At 45.8% G+C, this 23616-nt stretch overlaps 1 protein-coding gene across 8 annotated transcripts in view; it reads left to right on the top strand.

Moving 5' to 3' along the window:
• AGAP1 (ArfGAP with GTPase domain, ankyrin repeat and PH domain 1) overlaps positions 1-23616 on the top strand; it is a 329227-nt gene that overhangs the window by 110276 nt on the left and 195335 nt on the right. For all 8 annotated transcript variants that reach the window (XM_059868340.1, XM_059868339.1, XM_059868337.1 and 5 more), the window contains 3 exons: positions 8893-8978; positions 12480-12621; positions 16414-16548. In XM_059868340.1, the coding sequence (XP_059724323.1) occupies positions 8893-8978; positions 12480-12621; positions 16414-16548 (363 nt within the window). The remainder of the gene's footprint in view (positions 1-8892; positions 8979-12479; positions 12622-16413; positions 16549-23616) is intronic.

Here is a 23616-nt window from a genome sequence, read left to right on the forward strand (position 1 = left end):
ATTGCCAGAAAAGCTTCTCTTTTAGCTTGTGCTCCCTGAGGGTGCTTAAGGTGTTCTCTTTAACACCTTGAATGGGCAGGGATTTTTGGGAAATAAAATGTGCTTTTCATAACAGGCTCCTCTGAAGGGTGTGTCTCAGGAAAAAAACTGTCAAGCAGATTTATGGAACTTCTCTTACCACTTTAGGCTCTTCACAGGAGTGAAAGTGACTTCTCCCAACAGTGGGTGATGCTACAAGAGGAAACAGCCTTGAGTTGTGCCCAGGGGAGGTTCAGGTTGGGTATGAAGGAAAAGTTTTTCACCAAAAGGGTTGTCAAGGATTGGAACAGGCTCTTCAGGGCAGTGGGGCAGTCACTGGGAGAGTTCAAAAAAGCCATGTGGATGTGGCACTGGGGACAGGGGTTGTGTAGCCCTGGCTGTCGGGGTCTCTAGCTGGTCAGAGTGATCCCAAGAAGAGTTGGAAAGTCTCTTTTCCCAGCCAGGTGCTTGAAGAAGGAGCCAGAGCTCTTCATTTCTCGGTCTCAAGGTTGTTCAGTGTATCTTATCTATAAAATCTTCTCCCTGCCCAGCCCAGGCCCGCTCAGCAGGACAGCCAGAGGCACTCTGCCTGCCCCAGGGCAGTGCTATCTTTATATACTAAAATCTACATGTACAATATTTACAGTTATTTTCCAGTACCTATCACCTGTGTTAGACAGTGAGCTTCTACTCTAAACCAATCCAAAAGTGCCAACATCACCACTGAAGATGGAGGTAGAGAAGAAGAAGAAAGGCCAGACATGCCCAAATCCCTCCATCTTGTCCCCAAAACCCCCAAACTAACAATCCCCAAACCTACATTTGCACCCAGTGATAACTTTATTCTTACACTGTTTAACCTGCTGTGGCTTTTATCTCTTCATGGAAAGGTGGCAGTTTGCTCCAGGGTTCATAATCGAGCCCACTGGTGTTCTGGGCTGTGTGCCAGGGTCTCTGAGCCCCCTGGCAGGGTCCTGGCAACTCCAGACTCCCAGAGGGATGTCCTGAGTTCTGACACCTGGCAGTGCTGGCTGGGGTCACACTGGTGCTGTGAGAAGGCTTTTCCAGCCCAGACTCCTCTGGCATTCCGTGGCTTTGAGTCTCCAGTGCTCCCTGCTTGCTGCTGCTGCTTTTGAAGCCACTTTGGGGTGGCTCCTGCTGGACCTGCCTTTTCCTTTATTTCTCACATACTGCTTCTGGATGGGTTTCTAAATCACTGTTTCACTCTTGATCTCAAAGCCAGATTTTGAGTGTGTTCCTTGTTCAGCTTGTATTGATTTCTTCTTGTGAGCTTTTTTTTCCCCCCTTCACTGAATCTGTTGTTGTTGTGGGCAGTTGTATCAAAAAGAAATACTCAGAGTGTTTTGAATTCTCACAGACCCCTCAGTTTGCTGCCACAGCAGGCTGTCACCAGGGGTTTGTTCCCATTTCAGGAAGGGTAAAATTATGATTATGGTGTAATCACTGCTAAGTCCACTTTTAACTGTAGTTGCTATTTGTGATGTAAAGCTGCAGTGAAAGGACAGGTATAGGGAAGCTGGCTGGATATAAAAAGCAGAGAGGTGTTTGAAAATGCCTGAGATGTGTGCATCAGTGCTCACATTTTGGGCTGTCTTTGTGAGCTGTTTAGGGTTTGTTAGTGCACATTAGGATTTTGCAGTTGTGTTGGAAGCTTGTGAGGTCAAGCAGAAATTTTGAGCAGTTGAATTTTGTCATAGATTGAAAGCTGGGATGGGTTTGCCTGGAAGATGAAATGCCTGAGAAACCAACTTAGAAGGAGCTGCAGCAAAAAAAAAAAAGGGTGATATTTTGATTTTTTAAATCATGGGGCTGACTTTGTGAGGAGCTCTGTTTGGAAAGTGCTGTTTTGGGCTGTAAATGTTTAAAACTGGAAAAGACTGGTGGTGGAAAAGGTAGGAGTGTGCTAAAGTGGTATCACATCCTGCCTGAAGGAACTGACTTGCTGGGCTTTTTTTGTCTCCGACTGCTTTGATAAAAATATGCTTTTAAAATTAGACTTGTGTGTATACAATTAGTGGGTGTGAGGTGTAAGCAACCCTCTGCACCTGCTGTCAGTAAAATAAACCAAGAGAAGGAAATTTAAAAAAAAAAAAAAAGATGAAAAAGGAGCAATTGGTAGAAATGGGAGCAGTGATTGAATTGTGGGTCCTTGTCAGCTCGTGGCTGACAACATCCCCTGATATTGGGGAGGCTTGGTGGGTGTGAGGGCTCTGGGTGGGTTTCAGGCTCCCCCCAGCTTCCTGGGGTTTGTTTTTCCTGCCCTTCAATCTGTCAGAAATGCTTCTGAACTAGGAGAACACACAGCATGTTCAGCTTTTACTTGCTCAGTGCCACCATGTTGTGTGTTGATGTGCACTGGGTGTCTGATAAAGGTGGGTTCCAGCTTCAGGTTGGACTGAGGGGTGTCTGAACCCCAGCTTTATCCCTGGAGTTGAATTTTGGTGCTCTGCTGCCACTTGATAGCCTTGCCTGTTTACCTGGGACCATAATAATTAATAACTGGAAAGAGGAGAAAAGTATTTCCCTTGCCCTGAAATGGGATCAGCACTTTATTTCTCAGTAAGAACTCACACCTCTTCTCCCTCCCTAGTCTGTTCTCCTAAATAACCAGGCTCCACATGTTTCTTTTTCTGCCTGGGTGTTTTGTAGGCAGATTTTGGTCCTTATCTGCCATGGGATGCCCTGTCCAGATCAGCACAGGCTGAGGCTGCCCGGGTGACACGGGCTAGGACAAGCTGTCCCCTTCTCTGCACTCTGCAGGAATTCCCAGCTGCTTTTCTGTCTCGTGCCAGAGGTTTTTGTCATCCTGCCCCAGCTTTCCACAGCTGCTTTGTCCCCACTTCTGTCCCTATGATGCTGCTTTTATTTTTCCCCTCTATTTCTTGAGCTCGTTACGGTCATGTTGAAGTACAATCCAATTTTCTACCATAATTGCAGTTCCTCCTGCTTCATTATCTAGAAACTAAATAGCCTGTTACTTCCATCTTCTAGGTTATTAATAAAGTGGGTGCAGGAGGGTTGAAACTGCTGCAGAAACTTGGATTACTATCGTGCTGCTTCCTTCAGATGAGTCATTTGGTGGGGACAGAGTGTGCTCTACCTCTCCATCTGCACTCACGTTACAGTGATTTTTTAAAGACTGGCCCTCTCTAATTGGCTTAGCACAGTCTGCACTGGCTGTCAGGAGCTTTGCAGTGAAAGTAGAACATGCACTGCTCTGCTCCTGAGCCCTGTCCCTGGGTAATGAGGGAAACTGAATTGCTCAGAGGCCGGCTCTGGTTTGTTCCCATTTATCTTGATGGTTAATCAATCACCTTCCTCTCCTTCTGCTGGAGATAAAACACTGGATCTAGCTCAGCCTGTTTATCATGGAATCCCAGCATGGTTTGGCTTGGAAGGAACCTTAAAGCTCACCCCATTCCACCCCTGCCATGGCAGGGACACCTCCCACTGTCCTAGGTTGCTCCAAGCCCTGTTCTTAAACACTACCAGGGATCCAGGGGCAGCCACAGCTGCTCTGGGCACCCTGTGCCAGGGCCTGCCCACCCTCAGAGTTTCCTCCCACTGTCCCATCCAACCCTGGAGATTCTATGCAGCTTGAGGTAATTTTTTATATATTTTTGAAGTGTGAGCTTTTTTCCCTAAAATTCCACTGATCTCCCTTCAAATCACTGCCAGGTTTTGGGAACCCATCACATCTGCCCTTCTGGAGAGGCACTGCAAATCAATGTGAGAGTGCATCTCAGAATTCAGTTGTTCAATGTCATTGCAGCTGCTACTGAAATTCCAGCAGTGAAGCCTCTTTCCATGGAGTTGTAAGATCATGTCTTAGTGCTTCCTTGCCAGTTTTTAGGTAAAGATCAGATTGTAAGGTGTAATATTGCATTTATATGTGGTGCCTTGCTGTAATTGGGTATGGCTTGATACTTCCAGGAGACCTCTCTATGGATTTCCTGGACTATATCCTAAACCTACTGAGAGAAGCAATGGTGGGGGTTGAAAAGCTCAGTCTAGGCTGCTTTAGTTGGCTTTTGGGGTTGGTTTTACCCAGGTAGTTTGTTGGGAAGGGAGTCCAGGGCTCCTTTTGCAGCTTCAGTCTCGTGTGGCAGCGATGGTTCCTCGGTCTTTGACCCTCGACCCAGCTCAGCTGCTCACAGTTTCTAAATTGCTGTTTAGCACAGTGGTTATATTCAGGAAATACCCAAATTCATAGAATTGTGGAATATCCTGAGCTGGAAGGATCATTGCTCCAACACAGACCCCCCCCCAACAATCCCACCCTGTGCATCCCTGGGAGCTTTGTCCAAACACTCCTGGAGCTTTGGCAGGATTGAGGCTGTGCCCATTCCCTGGGGAGCCTGGGCAGTGCCCAGCACCCTCTGGGGGAAGTACCTTTTCCTTTTTTTTAATTTTTTTTTTTCTTTTATGGAAATGCTGCAAAAACCATTTTAAAATCAGTTTATTTCAATAAAAACCATGAGTAGCAAACCAGAAGACCACTCTCTGGCCATCTGTTTGAACAGAGAATTTTTGAACGTGTTTCCCTGAAGAGGAGCCAGGTTCTTGGCACTGAGGGGGGAAAAAAAAGGGAGAGAACGTGCATGTGTGAGACAACTGGCTGCTGTTGTCAAAATGCACATGTCACTGGGAATATGAAATACAGGAGCTGCCTGAGTCCTTTAGAGCTGCCTCAGTCCTCCCTTCTGTCTTGCCCTGCCACAGTAGACGTTCAGCTGCTGCCTGTGCCTGTCGTGTGGCCAGCCCCCCGAATTTATCCTTCTCACATGGCTAAATAACTTCATCCCCGTGGCAATTTGCTTGAATAAAGAGCCTGGTGAGCACAGTGGAGCCTGGGGATGCAGCAGCAAAATCAGCGGCTGCTTCGCTGAGCAATTACGCACTGGAACGGCTCTCGGCGAGAGGAGGGGGTGGCCAGGCTGTCAGAGCCTGGATTAAAGCCTCCATCCCCAGAATTCCCCATGTAATACCCAGCTTTTGTTACAGAGAGCACCTCTGATTACAAATGTGTGCAGTGTTTTGATTTAATTCCAATTTTCGCTGGGTAATTTCTGTGCCGCTGCCGATTCCGCGCTCACCTTACGGAGGGACGTGCATGATAATGAGATCAGGAAGCTGTGCTTGATTCCCCCCCCCCCATTCCAATTTCTGCTGGGTCTTCAGCCAGGGTTGTAAGTTGCTGATGCACAGAATTTATTTAGCTTTGTGTTGATCAAAGCTGGGTGTTTACGTGGGGCATTTTACAGCAGGAGTGTGGCCAGATGCCCCTGGGAGAGCTGGGGTGGTTTGGGGGCTGCTTCACGAGTTTGGAGCAGTATTTGTCACCTCTAAAAATTCTGTGCACCTCTGCCAATGAGCCTGTGGGAATGGGTACTGTTCTAGCCCTGGAAAACTGGGAATGACTGCCTGAAGTGCCTGTGGTGCCCCATCCTTTGGCCACCATCGTCCCCTCCCTGTGGCCTCCCCTGGCAGGTACATCTGGGAGCTGAGCAGCTCCCTCATTAAAAAGCTGCGTGTGTCATAATCCTGATGGGACCAGAGCAAAGCCAGCCAGCTCCCCTGGGAGTGGTGCTGTGGGTTTTGAGCTCCTTCTTTGTACTATGAAGGTCATTTCTTTGTTCTCAGTGCTGTTGGTTTAGACAGTAGTTCCTGGCTCTTTCACACAGGCAGATATTTAGGAAAATAGGGGGTATTTTGTAGCCCTGGGAGAGTGTTTGACTTCCTCACGGGTTGCTGTAGTCCAATATTTGACCTGGCTGATCTCTCTAATTCCTCTTTGCCTGTGGTGCTTTACAGACCTCTGGATGTATTTTTTAAAAAATGATGAACGTGCTGCTGTCCAAGCTGAAGCACCCCAAAATCACTGCCCTTGCCCAACTGCTCGTGGGTCTCACCAAGGCTCATCAAATCAAAGGCAGAAGCAGTTTATTGTTTGCCTTAATCCTACAGCCACAGATACCTGCAGGGTACAGCCTTGCTCTTTCTGTTCTTCACTGTTTATGCTTTTGTTTGTGTAAATTCTTGATACTGAGGTAGGTTTTCTTAATCTCTGTCCTGTGCAGCCCCTAATTTTGTGCTGTGCTCATGATAAGGGCTCCTTAATGGTGCAGAAGCACAAGTTATTAGGGATGAGTCCTGCTGTGAGCTGAGATTTGCATAAAATAATTCTTACTCCAGGGATGAGCGTGAGTTTGCTGTTCCATTTCTGAGCCTTCAGATTTGTTTTGAAATATTTAGTACAGCTTGGAAATGCAGGGCATTCTTTGAAACAGTTTAGTTGGAGGGGTGTTACATTCAAGCTGTTGTCATGAAATACTTCAATCCAAACAAAAATCAAGGGTTGTGAGGATGTGCCTATTCCAGCTAATGAGCACATCCTGCTTTTAAGGGTGAAGAAGGCACTTGAGCAGATTTGAGCTGGCTGTGGCTGTTGGCTGCAGCAGGGTGACAGCCCTTGGTGAAGTGGGACAGCACGTCAGGATCTGAATTTAATACTGGAAATAACAATAATTGCACTGAGCTCCACGCCCAGTGTTTTTGGGGAAGGCAAAGAGCAGGTCCCCAAGGTGATCATTTAGTGTGGATTCACATGGGAAAAGAGCTGCTGGCTAACTTGCACTGTATTTATTAAATTTAAAATCCTTTTCCAAGGTGCTCTCAACAGTCAAATTGTGAAGAGCAAATCTCGTAGGGCTCACGTTTGTGAGCTGGATATGTACACTCAAATATTTTTTTTTTTAATTTTCAATTCTCTGCTTTTTAATCCACCCTGTCTGGACCTTCTTTGTGCCTCTGAGGACTGTTTGAAGGTACACTGAGACTGGCAAGGCATCCTGTTGACCATGGGAATAATGAGTTGGCTCCTAAACACATTTGGTGTGTGGTATTTTGTAATTAGCTGGGGGAACTTGCAGTGTTTAAAAAAAAAAAGGAAATAGGAAATGGCAATTAGGCAGAACTTTCCCTCTCTGATCAGGCATGGAGTGTAGTTCCATTGTTACTTACAGCTTTAAAACCCCTCTCTGGGGCTCTGTATTGAGTAATTCATCTTAGTTAACACTTCATTGGGAAGCACATTTAATTGACAGTGTATAGAAATAATGGCCTGATTAATAGAAATCCAGTTCCTGAGAGCTGAGACTGTTTCCTTTACAAGTTCTACACTTGTTTGGGATTGTTCTTTTCAGGTTCAGTAATGACAGATATCTGTCTCCCACTTGATCTGCGAGGGCAGATTGAAATCCACTTTGTGAGCGAGATAATGAAAATCCAAACGTGGCTCTGCTGCTCCTTCTGTGCCATGAACCAACCAGAAATGGGATAGTCTTCATTGCTGCATGTTTAATACTGCTAATAGGATAAGTTTATAAAGAAAAGATTAAAAAAAACCCAAACAAAAAACACCAGCACAAACCCACAAAACCTCTAATTCATACATCTTTTATTAAACACAGAATGTGTTTAAACACGCTCAAATGTTGCACAGAGCTGAGCTGTGGAGTAATCTTGGTTTGAAGGCTGCTCTTGTGGTTGGGCTGGGGGGGAATGGTGGGTCTAAGCCAGCGTGGGGTTCCCCTAAGGCAGCAATTTTTGTGCAGATTGTTGTGTTTGAGGATCAGCATTAGCCTGGGAGTGCTGACTTACTTGCTTAGGGAGCTTGTTTGGAGAGCAGGGCAGAGCTGTTGGCTCTCTACCATTGGTTTTTGTGGAATGACACGTTTTGGAGCTGGGAAATTGGGTTCAAATGGGAACTGAGTCCAGTTTTTAAAAATAGGACAAAGAGAGAAGTTTGGGGTGTGTTAATGGATATGTTTTATCTCAGCATGGTAAGCTCAGCTGTGAGGCCTTGGGGGCTTTGGGGCTTAGGTGGGGAGATAAGAGCGGGTTTGCTCAGGGAGAGGAGCCTAAATGCCTCCCCAGTGCTTAGGCCAAGCTTGCTAATCCTGGCTTAGGCTCTGTCACAGCAGAAGCCCTAAATGGGATTTGTCATTTCTGAGAGAGGCAGCAGAGGGCCCAAAATGCACTTTTAGCCCCCAAAAGAAGCAATCCCAGCCATGCCCCGGGGTGGTGGCTGAGTCCCTGTGAGCCAGGGGACAGGAGGTGACAGAGCAGCTGCTGGGCTTGGAGCCTGCTTGGTGGTCCCAGACACCCCTTGGTCTGCATTCCCTGGAAATCCAGCATCAGGAGTAGGACATGGCTGGGGGCTGTGGCTGCCCTCTCTTTATCCAGGTGTCCAAAGCAGGTGTGGGATTCATCCCAAGCCAGCAGCCCAGGCTACTCTGCTAGCTTAGCACATCTCTCCAGAGGCAGCACCATCGTAGCTTTTTTGTCTAACATGTGTGTGGTACCTTCCCCTAACTGTGGTGTGTGAGTGTAGAGCTCTCATTCCCATAACCTCCCACTCTCGTGTGCTCTGAGAACTGGGCTTCCCTTGGGGAAATGCTGGATGCCACAAGAAACTGCTTTTGGTGACGAGACGTGACATTTGTGCACCACTTTGCCTTTCTTAGAGACACTTCTCACAATTATTTAAAACAAAGGTGACACATACAGGGTTTTAACTGTATGTATCAACCCAAGGACACCTAACGTGGGTTGTAATGCAATTCCTGGCTTTCCCCCTATATATATATATATATATAAAAAATATATATATATAAATAAGGCAAGTACATGCCTTAACTTTAAGTAATTCCCATGTATTTGCATACGAACTTCAGTAACATTCCAGTTGTTGCTTAATTTGCAAAGAGCTTTTTTTTTCCACAAGCGAAGCCTTTTTCTGTGTTGTGTTTTGTCCCTTTGCTGTCTGTAACCAGCTGCTTTGTGTGGCAGGTGGGAGATTCAAGAAGGAGATAGTGGTTGATGGACAGAGCTACCTGCTGCTGATCAGAGATGAAGGAGGCCCTCCAGAGGCACAGGTGAGCCCAAAGCCTGGCTTCCCCTGTTTTCCAAAACTTCCTTTCAAAGAACTGCCTCTGCTTTGTTCTGTCCTGGCTCCTTCTCATCTTCCTGCCAGAAGAATTCCAGCATCAGCCTCAGGTGAAAAAGATTTTGTCCAGCAAATGGCTGGGGTTTCAGTTACAATGGATGGATGAGTGTGTGCAGCAAATATTTGGGATTCTGACTGAGACTGTGCAAGTTATTTATTCTGAATTCCCAGGCATCGTGCTTCCCCTGGTCACACAGCAGGATTTCATAGAAGCACAGAATGGTTTTGGTGGGAAGGGACCTTAAAGCTCACTCCCACCCCTGCCATGGGCAGAGATACCTTCCACTATCCCAGGTTGCTCCAAGCCCCATCCAACCTGGCTGTGGACACTTCCAGGGATCTGGGCACCCTGTGCCAGGGCCTCCTCACCCTGACAGGGAGGAATTCCTTCCCACCATCCCATTTAGCCTTGCCCTGTGGCAGTGGGAAGCCATTCCCTGTGTCCTGCCCTGTTCCAGGCCCTTGTCCATCTCTCTCTCCAGCCCTCTGGAAGGGGCTCTGAGGTCTCCCTGGAGCCTTCTCCAGGTTGAACACCCCCAGCTGTCCAAGCCACTGGCTGTGGAAGAAGACACTTGAGGGTTTGAGTGCTTGACCCTTACTCTGTTTTGAGCAAGAGTTTGCTCATGTGCTGCTTAAATGACCTCACACCCACCTGTGCTGTCTGCAGGCAGCATCCTTGTCTTGGGCATCCTCCTCCTCCACCTCTCCTCACCTGGGCACTGGCAGGATTTCCTGAGTGTTGGCTGCTGCTGCCTTGCTTTGCCCGGCTCTTCCGGGAGGGATCAGCTTCCAAACAAGCAATAATTCAGCATCAGGAGCTGCCAAACAGCTGAGGGGGAGCTGTGCCAGCAGCAGCAGCTTGGGTTTCAATGCAGCAGCACAGCTCCAGGAGGGTGAGAGCGTGGGGGAAGGTGCCAGGACAAAGGGGAAGAGAAAGGACGTGGAGGAAATGGAGGCTGAGAGAGACATCCTGGAAGGAAGTCACAGGGCAGAATAAAGTGCTGGCACATCTGCAGCCCTGGCAGCAGGAGCAACAAGGCCAGCTCTGTCTGGGGCTGGGAGGGATTTGGCTGAAGCAGCCCCTGGTTTCTGATGCTTTGAGAACATTCACTCCTCTAAAAATGTAAATAGTGGAGGTGTAAAGGTACGGGCAGCAATCTGAGATGGTTTTGTGCCTGGGTTGGCAGAGCTCCCAACAGCACGGGGTGTGCTCCTGAGATGTGCCAGGTAAATCTGGGGCTTGGACTGCTGTTGTCCAGTGGAAGGTGTCCCTGCCCCAGGCAGGGGGCTGGGATGAGATGAGCTTTAAGGTCCCTTCCAACCCAGACCATTCTGGGATTCTGTGGTGGCTGAGATTTGTTCTCCATCCTCATGGTTTGCTGAAGAGCACCTCACCGCACTGAGGTGTCAGTGCTGTCTCACCTTTCAGCACGAGGCTTTCCTGTAAATTCCCTTTGGAGTTTTGGGTGTAATTTCAAGTTACATGTCTATTAAAAATCTTTAATCTGTTCATTAATTCCTGCAATGAAAAGTTGGCTTGTGTGTTCATGAATAATTGGGATTGAATTCCAACTGCAGTAAGTAAGGAGCTGACATGTGGAGTTCTGGCACTGGGTCATGGGTATTCCCCAGGTTGGTGTCCCCTTCTTTTTGGCAGGAAGGGAGAAAAACCAAACTTCCCCCAAGACTCTTTTTGTGGGTCTATGATCTCTCCTTTCTTTGCCTAAGATAAAATGGTTCAAACATGAAAATAATTCAATTTCTGATTGTAAAACCAAATTAACCTGGTGACTGACCTACAATGAGCTGCTGCATGTAACTTTTTAAATTTAAAACTTTTTTTACAGTTTGGTTTTGGGCTTGCCTTGAACTAACAGCTCTGCTCATTCACAGTAATAAGTCTGAGAATGGATTTCTATACCAGCAGCTGATTTGTCCTTTCAAGCCATTCCCTACACAGTACTCTGGATGAGACATCCAGGGTTTCCAAACCTTGTGTTTCCCAAAATTCCTTTGGTTTTCTGTACCACAGGTCTGATATCCACAAAGATTAAGCTGCATTTCAATATGAAAAAAGAAATAAGGAATTGCTGGAAATGTTTTGTGTCGGCAGGAACTGCACTGTGTAAATCTGTGGGGTAAAATAATCTTTATTAGAATGTTGCTGTACACACTGCTCAAACTGTCAGAGGGTTTAGAGAGACTGTTGGCTTCCAAATGGATGCCCTAAGGACATTCCCAGTTGTGGAGAAGAGTCCTTGGAATGATGCTGCTGAGTCCAGTCAACAAAAGAGACCCATTTTATAAAGAGACCCATGCCTAAATCTCCCAAATAATGATGTTGCCTCCAATTCTTGTGGTTTCATCTTCTGGTTTGAACAGTTTAACAGTGTGGTGGTGACCTTATTCTGGCAGTGACTGCTGTGTGTTAACCAGTCCTGTCCTTCCCCTCTGGAAGATTGTCCTCCTGACTGTCTCAAAAACCTCAAAACAATTTTTTGGTCTGTTTTTACACTGTAACAGCCCAGGCAGTGTTTGGTTTCAATACAATCATCATGAATATGCAAGAGCCTTTCCCCAGTGAACCTCTGTGTTCAGTGTGTCCCCTGGCACGTTGTAGTGATAATATAACAAAGCATGAAGATCCCCTTGGCTGAAGCTTCTTTCCATTGCTCTAAATTTGGGTAGGAATGGAGTCACTTAGGGAAAAATAAAGGCAGTGAGGTAAGCTGGAGTTTTTTCTTGATGTCCTGTTTACGTTCACTGTTGGGTTAAATGTCTTAATTCACTTGTGAGCTGAAAGCTTCTCACTTGCATGGTCACTGAGGAGCCCCTTGGCTCGGCCTGTGCACCTGCATGTCTCTCAGCAGGTTCCTGATGCCAAGAGAGAGCAGTTTGCTCTTCCACTGAAGGCACAACGAGGCACTTGGTGCTGCTGGCTCAGCTGAGTGTCTGTATGGTGAAGAATTGCAAGTCTCAAATTAATGGGATTGAGGTGTGAGAATTCCTAGCAATGCCTGTCCTGGCATTAGCAGCAGCCTCAGCATGCAAATGGCAGCATGGGGGCTCAGTCAGCACTACAGATGAATGCTGCTCCTTTCAAATGCACAGAGCCAGCTACCTCAGCCTGCTGTGTTTTCTGGGAATCAAACCCAGAGTGCACTGACAGTATTGGTTACACACCCCAGTGAAGAAGGGGTGCTCCTGTGGGGAAACCCCTTGTGTGTCCCAGATCTCCATGGCTTGCAGGATGATGAGATTCATCATTTTAGCAGATTATCCTAACCTTGCTTAGGCCTTGGTTGTGTGTGAGCTTTTCTTGTGTGCATTTCCCTTGCAGGAAGGTGAGAACGTTTCTCTCTTGGTTTTCCTTCCTTCCCCCTCCTCGCTGCTCTTCTCACAGTTGGCCTTTCCCATTTTTATCCTGCAGTTTGCCATGTGGGTGGATGCTGTTATCTTTGTGTTCAGCTTGGAGGATGAAGTCAGCTTCCAGACCGTTTACCACTACTACAGCCGCATGGCCAACTATCGCAACACCAGTGAGATCCCCATGGTCCTGGTGGGCACCCAGGGTAAGTGCAGCCCTGATTCCCAGCTGGAATGCTCTCAGCTGGGGCTTTGAGACCATTTGGGCTCCTCCAAGCTGGCAGAGCCATGTCCTGTCCTTTCCCCTTTGCTACAGGGCTCTGGTATTGCAAGGACAGTGTTTGAGGTGAGAGGAAAATGTCCTGGCAGCTCATTTGGAAGAGAGTGCAGGACTTCAGCAGTGAAGAAAGAGGGGATGTTTAGGTTAGATATGCACAAGAAATTCTTCCCTCTGAGGGTGGGGAGGCCCTGCAGAGGTTGCCCAGAGAAGCTGTGGCTGCCCCTGGATCCCTGGAAGTGTCCAAAGCCAGGCTGGACAGGGCCTGGAGCAGCCTGGCATAGTGGAAGGTGTCCCTGCCCATGGCAGGGGGTGGAACTGGTTGAGCTTTAAGGTCCTTTCCATTTCAGACCATTCCAGGATTCTGTGACTTGCAAGGAAATTTTAAATAATACCTTCAGTGTGTGCTGCTTGTGGTGATTTTCTTGCCCAGCAGGGAGATGCCCTCGTTGAATTTGGGCAGGAAAATCAGCAGTGTAGGGAAGTTCTGCAGACAGACCAGTTTCCATGTGTTTGGCAGTCTGGAAGGGTTTAACACCCTGGCATTGTGGAGAGGCAGAAGGGTGAGAGGTGGGAAACCTCCAGCAGCACGGTAGGAGGCAGAGGTGAACCGTGGCCTCAGGCTGTGCCTCTGGGAGACCTCTGTAAATCAAGAAAAAATGCAGCTTTTTGCCACCTGAGCCAACTTCTCCCCCCAGTTTTTCCTTCTGAAATTGCAGCTGTCCCAAAGGGAAATATGGCAAGGGAAAGGTACCCAAAATATTTCAGTTTCTTTGGCATTTGAGTGTTTTTTTGAATATTCTCTGCCTTGTTGTGCCAGCACAGCCCAGTAATATTTCAGCAGTTTCTCATCCTTTGATTGGTTTGCTGCATTGGTGGAGCTGAGGCTGTTCTGTTCCTGACCATGGAATCATGAAGGTTGGGAAAAAACCCTTTTAAATCACCAAATCCAGCTGTTCCCTCAGCACTGCCAACACCAGCATTAAACCACATCCCCAGGTGCCACACCACCCAACCTTTACATCCTTCCAGGGATGGTGACTCCAGCACTGCCCTGGGCAGCTGTGCCAGGGCTGGACAACCCTTTGGGCACAATTTGAGGCCCTTTCTCCTCATCCTGTCCCTTGTTCCTTGGGTACAGAGCCCACCTGGCTGCAGCCTCCTGTCAGGGGTTGTGCAGAGCCACAAGGTCCCCCCTGAGCCTCCTTTTCTCCAGGCTGAGCCCCCCCAGCTGCTCCCCACTCATTTTGAGCTCCTTCCCACTGAGGCATCTCTTTCCAAGAGCATCACCAGGTTGCTGCACACCTGTGTTAGAGGCAGAACACAGGTGTTGGGAATTGTTCTTGGTTCAATTTTGGGCATCCTTGTTAGTGTGTCCCAGTGGGTTTGGTGGTGTTGAAGCTTTTTAGTGTTTTTTCAGCCATGTGGTCAGGGGGCAGTTGGCCATCCCCTGCCTCCTGCCCAGGGGTTGGCAGCACAGAGGGGATGTGTGGGCAGAAGGGAAGGAGGAATCACAGCCCAGCTGGAGGGAGGAAACAGATGATAAGAAGGAAAAGGGGAAGTAGGAACAGAAAAAGTCTTAGGACAGCAGAAACTCCACGAAAAAGCAGAAAGGAGCTGCTTTGAAGGGCCACATTTTGGGCTTGAAGCTGGAGTTGAAAAGGTGAAGGGGAAACATTTCTCCCAACTTTTTTTTCCTTTGCGCCCTTCTGACCCCCTTCTGGGGTATGGTTTGGGGTATGGTTTTCCATCTCCCTGTTACTTCCAGAAAAAGAAAAGTTCATTTTCTGTTGCAGCACTGATGCAAAGGGGATTTTTTGAAAAGATAGAAATTCTAGGAATAACATCAAGAAAAAACACTGCTTTTTGTCTGTGTTTGATAGTGAAATAAAATATGTGAAATACATAAATACACTTGTAAAATATACATTTGAAATCTACCTTTCATATCACAGAATCCCAGAATGGTTTGGGATGGAGAGCACCTTAAAGCTCATTTAATTCCAACCCTGTGCCATGGGCATGGGCATCTTCTACTAGCCCTGGTTGCTCCAAGCCCTGTCCAACCTGGCCTTCTTGGTTGTGTCAGGTATTCCTGAAATGAGATGGGAAATGAAATCTTTCCCACAACATTAACACTTCCAGATGTTCTGGCCTGGCTTCCAAAGCCAGCCCAGTGCCCCAGCCTGACCCAGCTCGGGACAAGGAGGCAAACCCCGGGGAGCTGTGGTGCTCTGGAACTGAACCCTCTTGGTTCCTTTCTGGGTACATGTTACCAGCGCCCTCTGCTGATTAATCATGAGCTCCGGCTTTTCCTAATTGCTGCTTTATTTTTGTTAATTGGGTCTGATGAGTAGGTAATGACAGCATCAGTTGAGGTCTGGTCCTGTCGTGCCCCGGGCAGAGCCTCACACACAGCATTGCAAGAGGCACTGATTCCAAGTTTAGCTTCAGGTGATGCTTTTTTCCCAGAGAACAAATCTCTTTTGCTGCTGTGGGCGGTTGCAGATTTTAAGGAAGGCTTTCTGGGCAGCTGTAAATGTTGAAATTAGTGCTTGTTGTAGAATCCCAGAATGGTTTGGGCTGAAAGGGACCTTGAAAATCATCCAGTGCCGCCCCCTGCCATGGGCAGGCACATCTCCCACTCACTATGCCAGGTTGTTCCAAGCCCCATCCAACCTGGCCTGGAACACTTCCAGGGATGGGGCAGAAGAGGAACACAATACTCCTGGGAAAAATCCTTCCTTTTCAAGATCTGTTAATGAGATTATCACTTCAAACAGAGCCACCTTTGTATCCAGAGTTCATCACTATGATGGAGTAGAAAGGAAGAAGCTTCTCCTTCGTCTGTTCTGGTGTAAGGTTTTTTCAGCTCCTCTGGATAAGCTCTAGAAACTGAAATTTCCAATTTTCAGCTTTCATGAGAAGAAGCTCTTGGAGGGAATTACCAATTATGATTGTTTAGAAAAATACGATTTTTATCAGCTTTGCAGTATGTTCCCACAACATCTCTGGGAGCCTTTAGGGCAGTTTGAGAAAGTAATTTACAATTCAGTTCTGTTTCTTTAATATACTTAATAATATACTTAATAACACTTAAAATACTGTTTAATAATGAAATAATGTTTAATACTTCACACTCTATAGTCACTGATACTTACAGAGATGTAAAAACCATTTGACATGTTTGTACTCATCACCCACTTATTTCCCTAAGTATATTTTACATCAGAGCTCACGCTCTTTCATGTGATTGTGTATTTCTTTTTAGTTTTTTTGGCAACAACTGAGCTCAATATATGTATTTAAAAAAGCAAAAAGCCTTGGAGGTTTTCCCCCTGGCTTTTAGAATCAGTGTACTGGTCATTTTAATAAGGAAATGGACACCCTGTTTCATGGTTTGTATTTAAACTCACTGCTTGGTATTGGTCAATATGAGAGGAGCTGGCCTGAAGTTGTACCAGGGGAGGTTCAGGTTGGATATTGGGGAAAATTTCCTCATGGAAAGGGTTGTCAAGCATTGGAACCATCCCTGGAAGAGCTCAAAAACCACATGGATGTGGCACTGGAGGGCACGGGTCAGTGGTGACCGTGGGTTGCTGTTACACTCGGTGATCTCAGAGGTCTTTCCCAACTTCCACCCCCTCCTGTGACTCTGTCAGTCCCAAGCTGGTGTTTCCAAGTGACCATTAATGGGTGTTTTCCCCCTGTGGCTCTGCAGATGCCATCAGCTCCACCAACCCCCGTGTCATCGACGATGCCAGAGCCAGGAAGTTGTCCAATGACCTCAAGAGATGCACGTACTACGAGACCTGCGCGACCTACGGGCTCAACGTGGAGAGAGTCTTCCATGACGGTACAGCTGCCCTGTTGCATCCAGCACATCACCCCACCCTCTAGCTGGCCTTTCTGAGTCATGACCCATTGGCACAGCTCAGATATTTACCTGCTCAGTTAAGGAAAATGCTGATTTTTGGGCATTTTTGTTGTGTTTTCTAAGACAGCTCCTTAACTTTCTAAGATGACTCCTTAACACATCGTATGTGCACTGATGTGTTCTCCACCAGCTCCTTCAGTCTTAAGCATCTTAAGCTATTTTTAGTCCTTATTTAATTTTCAGTTTTCTTTGGTGCTTGCTTTATTGTAGCAAAGTTTTCTTTGCTTTGGTTTTAGCGCTGGTGGAGAGGCTGAGGGGCTGTTTGTGCAGAGTAGCTGAAAATGCTAGGTTTGAGCACTGTAACGTTCATGGGGTGTTAAAAACTGACAGCTAGGTTGGATGTTGGGAAGGAATTGTTCCTTGTGAGAGTGGGAAGGCCCAGCACAGGGTGCCCAGAGAAGATGTGGCTGCCCCTGCATCCCTGGAAGTGTCCGAGGCCAGGTTGGACAGGGCTTGGAGCAGCCTGGGATAGTGGAAGGTGTCCCTGCCCATGGCAGGGTGGGACAGGGTGAGCTTGAAGCTCCTTTCCAACCCAAACCATTCTGAGACTCTCTGAGAGTCTTGTGTAGGGGTTTTTGATCCATGTGGGTCCCTCCCAGATCAGGATGTTCTATAATTCCATGATCCTGGAGTTGTATGAGATGGGATCTGTGCCCCCTCTAGTGGAATTTCAGTCAAGTGTCCTGGGGCTTGGCTGGCTTCTCTCGTGGCTGAATGTGTCAGCCCCTCATCACAGCAGTTTTTTGTGTCGCAAAACCTCCTTCATTAATTAAGTTTTAATGCTTCTTAGAGCCCCTTAGTTCTGGGGACTTTGCTTGCCAACTTCTCATTGCAAAATCCTGCTCTGCCTGTACTAACATGAGGCAGTGTCACATCAACACCTTGCAGCGGGGTGTGAGAAGACACTTCAAAATAATTTTTAAAAGAGGCAAAAATACCAAATTTTTACATGGAATCAAAAGGAGATCCATTCTAATGTTTACATTAGAGGGGAAAAAAAAGTTGTAATTTTTACATGAGGAAAAAAGAGGCAAAACATTTGTACATTTGATGTGGAAACACTGCACCCATTTTTTACCCATGCAGTTGGTCAGATTTCGGAGAAGAGCATTTGAAACTGCATCTTCTTGCTTTGGTCCCTGTTTTCTGTTGAACTAGTTGCAAAATTACTGTTTTGACTGCCTAGATTTTCTATATTGATTAGGAGTTTCAAAGAGCCATTAGGGGGTTTTGTTTAGCACATTTATTTTGGAGTGCTGGCTATAGTTAGATTGTTAATTATATATTCCAAGTCCTGGTGTTTGTGGCTCTGTCTGCAGCCTCCTTCTTGGCTTTTTTTCCCCTTTTCTCAGAGACTTGGAGAGAAGTCTCTTGGCACAAAGCTAGTGTGATAAACTGGTAAGCTTTCAGGGGGCTCATTTGTCTCTCTTTGGTTGTAAGAAAGAATTGACAGGGCTCATGTGTTTTAAGAAATATCAGGGTGTTGTTTTGCCCCCGTGGCAGCCAACCAACTCTTTAATATTTGCCAGCTAATAGGATTAGAAATGCTTCTGTATGAATGGCTTACACTTGCCAAACACGTCTGGGACCGACTCCAATTCCTGATAATTTTTGCTGTTTATTTCAGCAGGAAACAAAGCAACTTCTTAACCCCATTAAATGTGGGGGTGTGAATGAGCAGTGCAAGCTGTTTATAGGGAGCGCTTGATTCAATGTCCCTCAGTTTGTGCTGCTCTGGGGTGTTCAGGTTCAGCATAGCTTTAATGGTTTTTTGTGGCTTCTTCAGAGGGTTCACTTTAGTGGGGTAGTGGAAGGTGTCCCTGCCATGGCAGGGAGTGGAACAAGATGAGCTTTAGGGTCCCTTCCAACCCAAACCCTTCTGGGATTCTCTGATAAAAAAGAAATCAAATTCACCTGAGGATGTTCCAGCCCACAGACTTTTCTTCCACACACACTTGGTGGTCTTTGATACCAGTTCCTGGTTTGGGCTGCTTTGTTTGCAAGCTTATTTTAAAATCTCTTTTCTTGTTTCTGTGTTGTGCCTTGCTGTGATGTAGACCTACCTTTTGGAGGAAGAAATTGGAAATGGCATTGAAGAGCTTTTTACTCCTTCACTGCACACACTTTAGAAATTAAATTTCTAATTTGTCCCCTGCAAGCAGCTACTGAGCTTAGTGGTCATCTGTTACGATTCTTCTGTGATAACTCATTTCCCATTTTCTCTACAGCTGAGTGGTGAAATAATTTAACTTGAATGAGTATTGTTATTATGAAAATGCTACTTTATTCTCGAGTTAAATCCAAATACCTCGTTTCCAACGCTTCATTACAGCTGATAAGCTCACTATTGATTGTAGCAGAGATGGAATCATAGAATCACTTGGGCTGGAAAAGACTCTTAAGACCATCAAGTCCATTGGTTCCTATTTTGTGAGAGGAAAGCTGAGTAGAGTGGAAGCCAAAATCCTTCTTCACATTCTGCTGTTTTAGAGAATGTTTTTTAACCTTCAACCATGTTCCACTGAGGTTTAATCTCTCATACTGTTGGGAGTTAAAATCTGAATTTCAGGCTGAAATAAAAAAGAGGAGTTCCATGTTTCAAGGCTTTACTTTAGTAATGTGCCCAACGATTGGGGATAATAAATTCTTTCTTATTTTTGGTGTTTTAAATAGTACAACAAAATTGCATTTTAAGAATTAGATAAATGCTAATAAGCTCCATTTTGCTTCATATTCCCAATTAAGAATTAGAGATTTTTTTCCCCCTGCTTATCAGAATGGATTCTATCAATGACATTGAAAATGATTATTTTAATACTTCTTGTCAGCACAGTATTGTAATGACTGTGTACTGCCCCAGGATGCCTTTTTAATGGTTTTAGCCTTCTTGAATTAACTTGATGTACCATTAATGCATGAGAATTGCTTTTATTTCTGTTCACGGTGTATTCATAGCCACACATCTTGCCCTGCTTTATGTTCGGATTTTCCCTGACCCATTTAGCTGTGGGCCATGCGAGTCTCTGACACCACAAAGGAGCAAATGTTCAAATATTTAGAGGATAAAATTTTACTATCACGGGGTGTGAGAAAAAAGGATTTGAGTCTAACTTGGGTTCAGAGTTGAATCTGTAGCTTAGCAATTCAACCAAGGGGGTTTTACCTCATCTAGATGGCTGTAACACCCAGATTTTGATCTAATATTGCCCAAAATAACAACAACCCTGTGAATATTCAGGCAGGAGTTGAAGGTATGTGGTGGCAGAGGTCACTGCTGCCTCACAATTTGCACTTTGCTCTGGTGCTGGCAGTATTTTTTGGATGCTTTTTTTGCAAATTAACTATAGTCTTTTATTAAGGAATGTGTCCACTCTGTGTTAAAAATCTACCAGGAGTATTTCATTTCCAGATCCAAATAGTATTTCCCGCGTGGTGTTGAACAAAGGTGTCTTAAAAGGAGAACTTCAAGGCACCATTTCTCTGTGAAGGCATGGGAGATGACAAATTAATCCTGCTGCAGCAGCATCGAGGGGAAGGGCTGTCACTTGCCATCAGCATTATCAAGTCAGCTTTTATAGATGTGTTTTCATTAGGAAATGTTAATCAGCCTAATGGGAAGTAAATAAAAAGGAAGTAAATGGGACCCATCCTGACAGCTGTTTTGGGAAGATCAGCGTTCACTTTGGCACTGGGTGTGCCCTGAGGGATTCTCTGCTTGGGGAGCTGGGCTGGTGGGGACCCAGTGCAGGGCAGGATGAGGCAGTGGTTCCTTTGGCTCGGGATTTCCTTGGAATTCCTTGGGTTTCCTTGGAATTCCTTGGGTTTCCTTGGAATTCCTTGGGTTTCTTTGGAATTCCTTGGGTTTCCTTGGGTTTCCTTGGAGTTGGGCTGAGGCCTCTGTGAACGTGGCACCTTGTGATGAGCTTCAGCGTGATCACACATGGCCTGGATCAGCCTGCTGACTCTTCCATGCTTCACAACCGCTGGGAAATCGATGTTTTGGCTGGTTAGATATCTGTATCTTCCTGGTTCGTTCGTTTCGGGTTTTTCTAATGAGAAAGTGACATGAGGGTGTCAATTTCTTTTCCTCGGTATCATGGCTTAGCCTGGAGCAACAAACCCTCAAGCCGCGTTCGTTTTAATGCACCATTCATTTTAAGTCGTTTCAGTTTTAAGTTCGTTTTAAGGCGTTTGTTTTAACGTAAAATTAATTTTATGAATCCACGTTTTGATTTTATTAATCCCAGGGAATAACGGAGCGCGGCGGGAGCGGCCGCCAGGGGGCGCCGGAGCCGCGGCGTGAGGGGCCCGTGAGGGGCCCGTGATGGCGGCGGCGCCCCGCGGGGCGTTGTGCCTCCGCGCCGGGACATTCAAACGCTCCGGCCGCCAAAGTCGGCTGGAAAAAAGATATTTTAACGCAAAAATCTGGTTACCCTCGTCTTGTGAGGTGTTTCTGTTTGTGTTTTATTCTGAACTTGCTTCAGCTTCACCCTTGCTCATGCTTTGCCTTTACACTTACTTTATCCTCCCTGCCTGCCTGTAACTCTTACGTGCCGTTAATAAATGAGAAGATTTCTTTTGGAAACAAGCATTTCACTCTACCTTTAACTCTTGTGGGCCATTGATCAACGAGAAGATTGAGTTTGGAAACAAGCATTTCACTCCACGGTTCTTTGGGGTGTTTTTGGTGGCTGTTTTTGTTTGCAGAGACATTTCTGGTTTCCAGGTAATCCCTCAGCCCCATTCCCGCAGACGACAAGTTGTGGTGACATAAATCAGACTGCACGTTGTTGAAGGAAGGACCAGTGTGAACTAGCAGGATATTAACCAATATCCAGATATTAACCAATATCCAGATATTAACCAATATCCAAAATTTATATAACACAGGCTTGAAATGACCTGTGTGAATTGAGCAGTGCCTGGTGAGACAGGTGTGAAGAAGCCTTCATCCTGGGGAGCAGTTTGGCATCAGTAGGATTGGGCTGGAAAGTGGATCCAAATCCTTGGATTTGTATTTTCTGAGTGATTACCAAATTTCACACTTTACACATTACTGTTCAAAATTCTTTTTCTGTTGTTCCCGAGAGCTTAGGGGGTCTCTGTGCAGTTCCCCTCATGCTTGGTGCTGTCCAGTGTTGCTGCCAGGCTGTTTGGTGGACACAGACTTCATCTTTTTTGCCAGTTTTTGGGTGAAAATTGCAGCAATTTTGCAGGCTTTGGGCACTCTGAGACTGGCACTGCTCTGTCAGGTTTTTCAACACTGCACCTGGATCCACAAATGTGTGAAGGAAAGAAAAGAGATCTTCCAGTGACATGTCTGCATCCATTTTCTCATGCTTGGAATGAAATAATGGGATGAGGAGCTGTAGTCCAGGGTATGGAATTTAAAAAGTGCTACAGTGAGCACAGAGGAACTGAATGATGTAATGCCAGTAAGAGTTCCAGGGAGGTTTTGATTTTAGCTCTGATGTGTCATTCAGCAGGTGACTCGTAGAAAACCATAATGTCTTGCAGAACTTTTTATGTGGCTTTTAATTTTATAGTGGTTATTTCATGGCACTTCCTTTAAGTCTTAATTTGAAGTGTATGCAGTAAATCAGGTTACTCAAAACCTAGAGCAGAGCTGCTGGTTCTGTGCAATAGGTGACAGCTGTTAAATTTTTTGGAGAGCATAATAAATGCAAGACCTAGTTGAACATTGATGAATTCTTCATTAAATGGCAGCAAGAATGTTGATCAGCATCTCTTCAAATTGCAGAAGAATTCATGTTTTCAGTAGTGGAGATTCAGAATTAGTCCAGTAAAGTGATATTCTGTAGTGCAAAATCTAATTAAAATCCTGGGGCAGGAAACAAAGTGGTTGTTTGGGGGTAAATTGTCTTTTTTTTTTTTTTTTTTTTTTTTTTACTGTGGAGTTGAGAGTAAGAGGCAGAATCAGTGTGTTTGACAGACTCCTGTGTGTTGTGCTTGGCAGATAACGTGTTATAAACACGTTTGTGGAGTGTCTGGCAAGCAAGTAGGAATTGTTTCCCCTTAAAAACAGAAGGGAAAAATTCTGGAAGAAGGAGGAAGTTTGAAAATTCCTTATTTTTCAAACCCCTGCTTTTCTCAGACACCAGGAAAGGCAGAGCAGAAATAAGCAATAAATAAATGTTGTCAGGCTGCAGTTCCTGGCAGAGCTGAAAGCAGCAGTGACAATTTCTGCCATTCTTTTTGAGCCAAGCGAGCTGAACAGCAAACTGACAGCACAGCAGAGCTGCTGGCAGGGCTCAGTCACGGGCTGTGTCCAGAGGGGAGGCTTTAAAAACAAATAAAATGAAATACTGCTTGGTGCTACCTGTTAGTGTGAGGATGCTTTGGCTGCTGCAGAGGAAGTGACCACAAGGTTAGGTGAGGGCCAGGAAGGGCTTCAGCAGAGCATGACCTCCTCAAAGTGCCAGTTTATATTTGCTTTATCACAGCCAGAACCTTTTTCTTCCTGTGTCTGCTTTATTTCTCAGTGTTCTGTGTAAACTGTGCCTCGTTTGCTGCATTTTGGGGGATGCTCTGCCTTGCCCAGCGTATCTTTGCCTCTCTTCCTACTGCTGTGCCCTTTTTTACACTTCTGTGATTGTGGTTTGATCATTTAATCTGACATTTTCTTCTTAATTTTTTTATTGACAAATCTTAGAACCTGTACACCTCATCTGCCACTTTGTTTCCTCCAGCAAGCCTTCACACACAGAGGGCAACATGAAATATCTAAAGCTTGATTTTTCAATTGTTTTTTTAGTTATCTTCAATATGTCTTTCTTTGGCCAGTGGTTTTAACTGTCCTTTGTGGATTTCTCTTTAAATTTGCTCGCAAAAAAAAAATAATTATGCTGGTTTAATATTGATGAATGGGAGATTAAGAGCTAACCCACGAGATGTGTTGTCTGAAGACAGAAAGGGAAGGCAGAATGCCCTTTCTGTAACTTCATTCTGTTCTCGATGTGTTTAGCA

Source organism: Haemorhous mexicanus, chromosome 26 (genome assembly GCF_027477595.1).
Source record: "Haemorhous mexicanus isolate bHaeMex1 chromosome 26, bHaeMex1.pri, whole genome shotgun sequence".
Classification (NCBI taxonomy): Eukaryota; Metazoa; Chordata; class Aves; order Passeriformes; family Fringillidae; genus Haemorhous; species Haemorhous mexicanus.